Source organism: Nicotiana attenuata, chromosome 5 (genome assembly GCF_001879085.1).
Source record: "Nicotiana attenuata strain UT chromosome 5, NIATTr2, whole genome shotgun sequence".
In the NCBI taxonomy this organism is placed as follows: Eukaryota; Viridiplantae; Streptophyta; class Magnoliopsida; order Solanales; family Solanaceae; genus Nicotiana; species Nicotiana attenuata.
In genome coordinates, this window is record NC_031993.1 from 38,535,944 (window position 1) to 38,540,506 (window position 4,563).

Consider the following 4,563-nt stretch of genomic DNA (forward strand, 5'->3'; position numbering starts at 1 on the left):
ATTGCGAACACGTAAAACCAAGTTCCTCTAGCTTATAACCCCTTCGCGAACGCGAGCTACTGATGCGAATGCAAAGCACAAAAATCCCGCTTGCATAAAAATACTACACGAACGGGGTTAGTCCTTCACGATCGCGAAGAACATCAGAGACCTCAGAAAACTAGCAATCCTAACAACATCCGAAATGGTCCGAAACCACTCTGAAACTCACCCGAGTCCCTCGAGACCCCGTCCAATCAAACCAAAAAGTCCAAATACATTATCTAAAATTATCCAAAAAGCTAAAAAAATCATAAATAACATCAAATCAAGAATCGAAGATCAAGATCATTCCCTTAACTTTCAAACCTTCAAACTTTGTCGAACGCGTCTGAATCACGTTTAACCATTCTGGATCACAATCAAACGTTGCATACAAGTCCCAATCAACAAAACGTACGTATACGAGATTTCAAAACAACAATAGGAGTCTGATAGCACTGAAGTCAACTCCCGGTCAAACCTATGAACTTTTCAAACCTTCAAATTGCCAACTTTCAGCAAATATAAGCAAACCATCTAGGAACATCCAAATTCAAATATGAACATATACTCAAGTCCAAAATTGCCAAACCTATTGAAACCAACAAATCCTGATTCCGGGGTCATTTCCTCAAAAGTCAAACCTTAGTCAACTTTTCCAACTTGAAGCTTCCAAATTGAGAATTACTCGATTAACTCAATTCCAAACTACTCGAAAAAAAAAACAAACCATGCATGCAAGTTATAATACACCATAAGAAGCCGCTCGAATTCTCAAATCATAGAACGAGATGCTAGAACTCAAAATGACTGGTCAGGTTATTACGCACTGATGTATCATCTATGTCAGGCAAGTGAGCATCAAGAGGATTGGAGGTATTTATAATATCAATTTTGAACAAGTTCAAGTATTCCCTTGAAAATTCGTGGAGTAAAGGGCCGGAATTTCAAATCGGTATAAGTACATGTATTTATTAGGTTATTCTGCCTTGTTAAAAAGCTAAATAAATATGTACTAACCAATAAAATGCAGAAAAGATAAAAATAAATTTAAAACAACAAAGAAAAAAAATAAGAAGGAGAAAACGTGAAGTCCAACGAAGAAGTCTCCCCGCCGCAGAAGGTCAGGAACAGCATATTCCCGCCCAATATAACGCCTCTGTTTCCTTCATATTTTGATTCCCCTCAATCATTCTTTCTGATTCTGTCTGATATCAATTCGTTACATCATCGCCTCTTTCCTCCTTCCAATCGTCGAGCTTATAAAGGCCTAAAATATTAATTAATTACTAACCCGTTGAAACAAAAGGCAATTTTCTCAATCGGTGTTCTCCTGATCCATTGTTTAGAAAAAATGGGAGCATGTGCAAGCAAGCCTAAGGTCTTGGAAGGTACCGCTCCGGCGCCGGAAGTGGCCTCCAACGGTAATGTAGCAAATGTGGCGGCGGAAGAAGGAATTGTGGGTGATGATAAACGCCAGTCTCTCGGTAATTTGTTCAAGGAGGTATTCATATTTTACGGTGGCTCTCTCTATTTCTCTGTTTAAATTTATGTCAAATAAAACATTTTCAACGTTTCACATATTTTTAATGCAATTGCTTTGACATTAGCCTAGTTTCTCAATGTTAAAAAAGAATGACACATTATTATATTTGAAAACTCTTTAATTTTAAAGTTTTTATTTTAAGTTTAATAGTATATGCCAAAAAAAAAAAAATCCTTTTGTGCCCAACTACCCAAGTCAAACACCATCATATCCAATGAAACAAAGGAAGTTATTGTTGATAAATTTATTTGCATCTCGCTAATTCTTGATATTAATTCGCCGATGCAGAGTGAAGAAGGGAAAGACTCAGAACAAGTGAAAGAGGAGACATGTACCACAGAAACTTCTGAACCATCGGAACCCCAAACAGAAGAAGTTGTGACGGTACTTGATGCCCATATAACGACTGACACAAGAAAAGCACCAGAAGTAGAGACCCCAGATGCCAAAACATCCGTTGAAAAAGCAACAGAAGAAGTAAAATCAGAAATCGAGACTCCTACAGAGGAGAAAGTAAAATCAGAAGCAGAGACGAAAACTGAGCAAGTAAAATCAGAAACAGAGACGAAAATTGAGCAAGTAAAATCAGAAACAGAGGGCACAGGCTTTTGCAGAGAAGAAAGAAGAGGAAGTAAAAGAAGCAGTGGAGACTCAAGCAGAGAAGAAAATCCCGTAACAGAGGCAACAAAATCTGAAGCTCTAGTAGAGAACAAAACTGAAGAGAAGCCAGCTACGGAGGCAAAGAAACCTGTCATTGAAGAAAAGAAGTCAGGCAAATTTTGGTGGGACAAGTAAATCATAACGACGCAAATGGTTCCTTAATTACTTGAAGGGTTGCATGTGTGATTAATTCAAGATGGTATGTCACTGATTTCATGTTGAACAAAATTTCATGTTTAATACTATTATTCTCATTACCATACTACGTTTTCATCTCCTTCATTAGCACATTTGACATTATCTACTTTTAATTTGGTATATGAATAAGAAAAGTATTTTATATTCTTGTTCATCACTCGTGAAGCTAAATTTAACACTTTAGTCGATATAGGAAACGCAAGAGGGGGTAAATTGCAATTTATTCGACTTTAATTGTTCTAATAATCTTTTGAAATTTAACTTTCAGTCAAATGCAACCCATCACAATTTATAAACTCTTTAAATATTCTAACAAATTTTTTTAATCCAAAATTAGATATTTAGGATAAAGCAATTTAATTTGTAGTTGAAGGATAAAAGCCATAAATTCAATCCAAATAATAACTACTCCCTACCTTTCAAAAGAATTGGCACCATTACTATTGAGAAGTCTACGACATTGTTGTATTTCTTAAATATTTTATAAATATTACTCCCTCCGGTCCAAAATAAGTGATTTTTTGGCCTTTTTCTTGTGGTCCAAAATAAGTGATTTTTCCAGATTTCAAGAATGAATTAATTATTTTTTTTCCTACATTGTCCTTGAAGTAAATGGTGTTGGAATATGTGTTAGGAGTGTTTATGTGAGATAGTAAAGGTTAATATGGTCAATTTCATTGCTAATTAATGCTAAAAGGTGAATTTCTCAATTTGTGTGAAAACATCCAAAAAATCACTTATGTTGGACCGGAGGGCGTATGAATTATAAATTATTATGACTTCTAATACTTTTATGTAGTTTCCGAAAATATAAATTTTATTTTCAAAAACATAAAGTATCTATGTTCAAATTCACACTTAAAGTTAAGTACTTTGACCCTCGTACTTTGAACTATGCCATTCTTTTTAGAACAGAGGAAATACACAATTAAGGTAAAATATACGATAAAGCAACGAATTATTGTCACGACCCGTAATTCTCACCCTCGAGATCGTGATGGCGCCTAACATTTGACTTGTTAGGCAAGCCAACGTTAGTATATCTATTAATCATTTTTAACAATTTTCAAAATGACAATGATAAAACTGAATAGTCTGAAATAAGGAAATAAAATAATGAGTGACGAAATCCAAATACAAACCCCGGAACTGGTGTCACGAATACATGAGCGTCTAGAGTACTACATATAATGGTCTGAATCAAAATAAACAGCTAAGATGATATAGAAGGGACTTTAGAGTTGCGGACGCCGTGCAACTATACCTCAAGTCTCCACTAATAGCTAGATTCGAGCAACCTCACTCAGTAACTGGGACCAACTCCGGTATCTGCACAACAAAGCAGAGTGTAGTATGAGTATAACCGAACCCATGTACTTTGTAAGTGCCGAGCCTAACCTCGACGAAGTAGTGATGAGGCTAAGGCGGTCACTTATAATAATAATAATAATAATAATAATAATAATAATAATAATAATAATGATAATAACAACAACAACAACAACAACAACAACAACAACAATAATATAATAATAATAATAATAACAGAAAAGATAGGAATCAAAATAAAGCAGCTAATTCATAACACTCAAGATCCAACTACCGAAGAGCCGAGAATAACAAGTCTATAACTCATCTCAAATACCAAGGCCAATCTAACAGTCACAAATAAATATAACTTTATACAATCTGTTGCGGTGCACAACCCGATTCCATCATATCATCATCTGTCAATATAATAATCCGTCCTTATACTGCCATTTCAATTCATTATCTTTCAATTTTCGTTGCGGCGTGCAACCCGCTCCCCAAACAATTTCAATCGACAATAACAAATCAACAACAAAAATTTACATGAAGTTGTACATCAAGAGAGTAAATGTACGAGAGAATGAAGGATCACATAGTACTCAAGGAATCTCAAATAACTCGAATGTCTCAACTTTACCAACTCATCGATAACTACCAATTAACAACTCATACACGTGAATCGACATTATAGTAGGCAACAAATTTTACAAAACTATAAGACAAGCAAGACATAGTACAATTTAGATATGCAAGAAAAGAAAATAGAGACAAGAAACAAATAAGCACGGAATTATTGAAAGAATGGACAATTTAATACAAGGATAACT

The 4,563-nt window shown here is 34.8% G+C and overlaps 1 protein-coding gene across 1 annotated transcript; it reads left to right on the forward strand.

The window, feature by feature from the left end:
• LOC109226356 lies at positions 1,194-2,527 on the forward strand. The gene is made up of 2 exons (XM_019391140.1): positions 1,194-1,525; positions 1,856-2,527. Exons 1-2 carry the CDS (start codon positions 1,376-1,378, stop codon positions 2,360-2,362), a joined length of 657 nt encoding a protein of 218 aa, XP_019246685.1. The 5' UTR covers positions 1,194-1,375; the 3' UTR covers positions 2,363-2,527.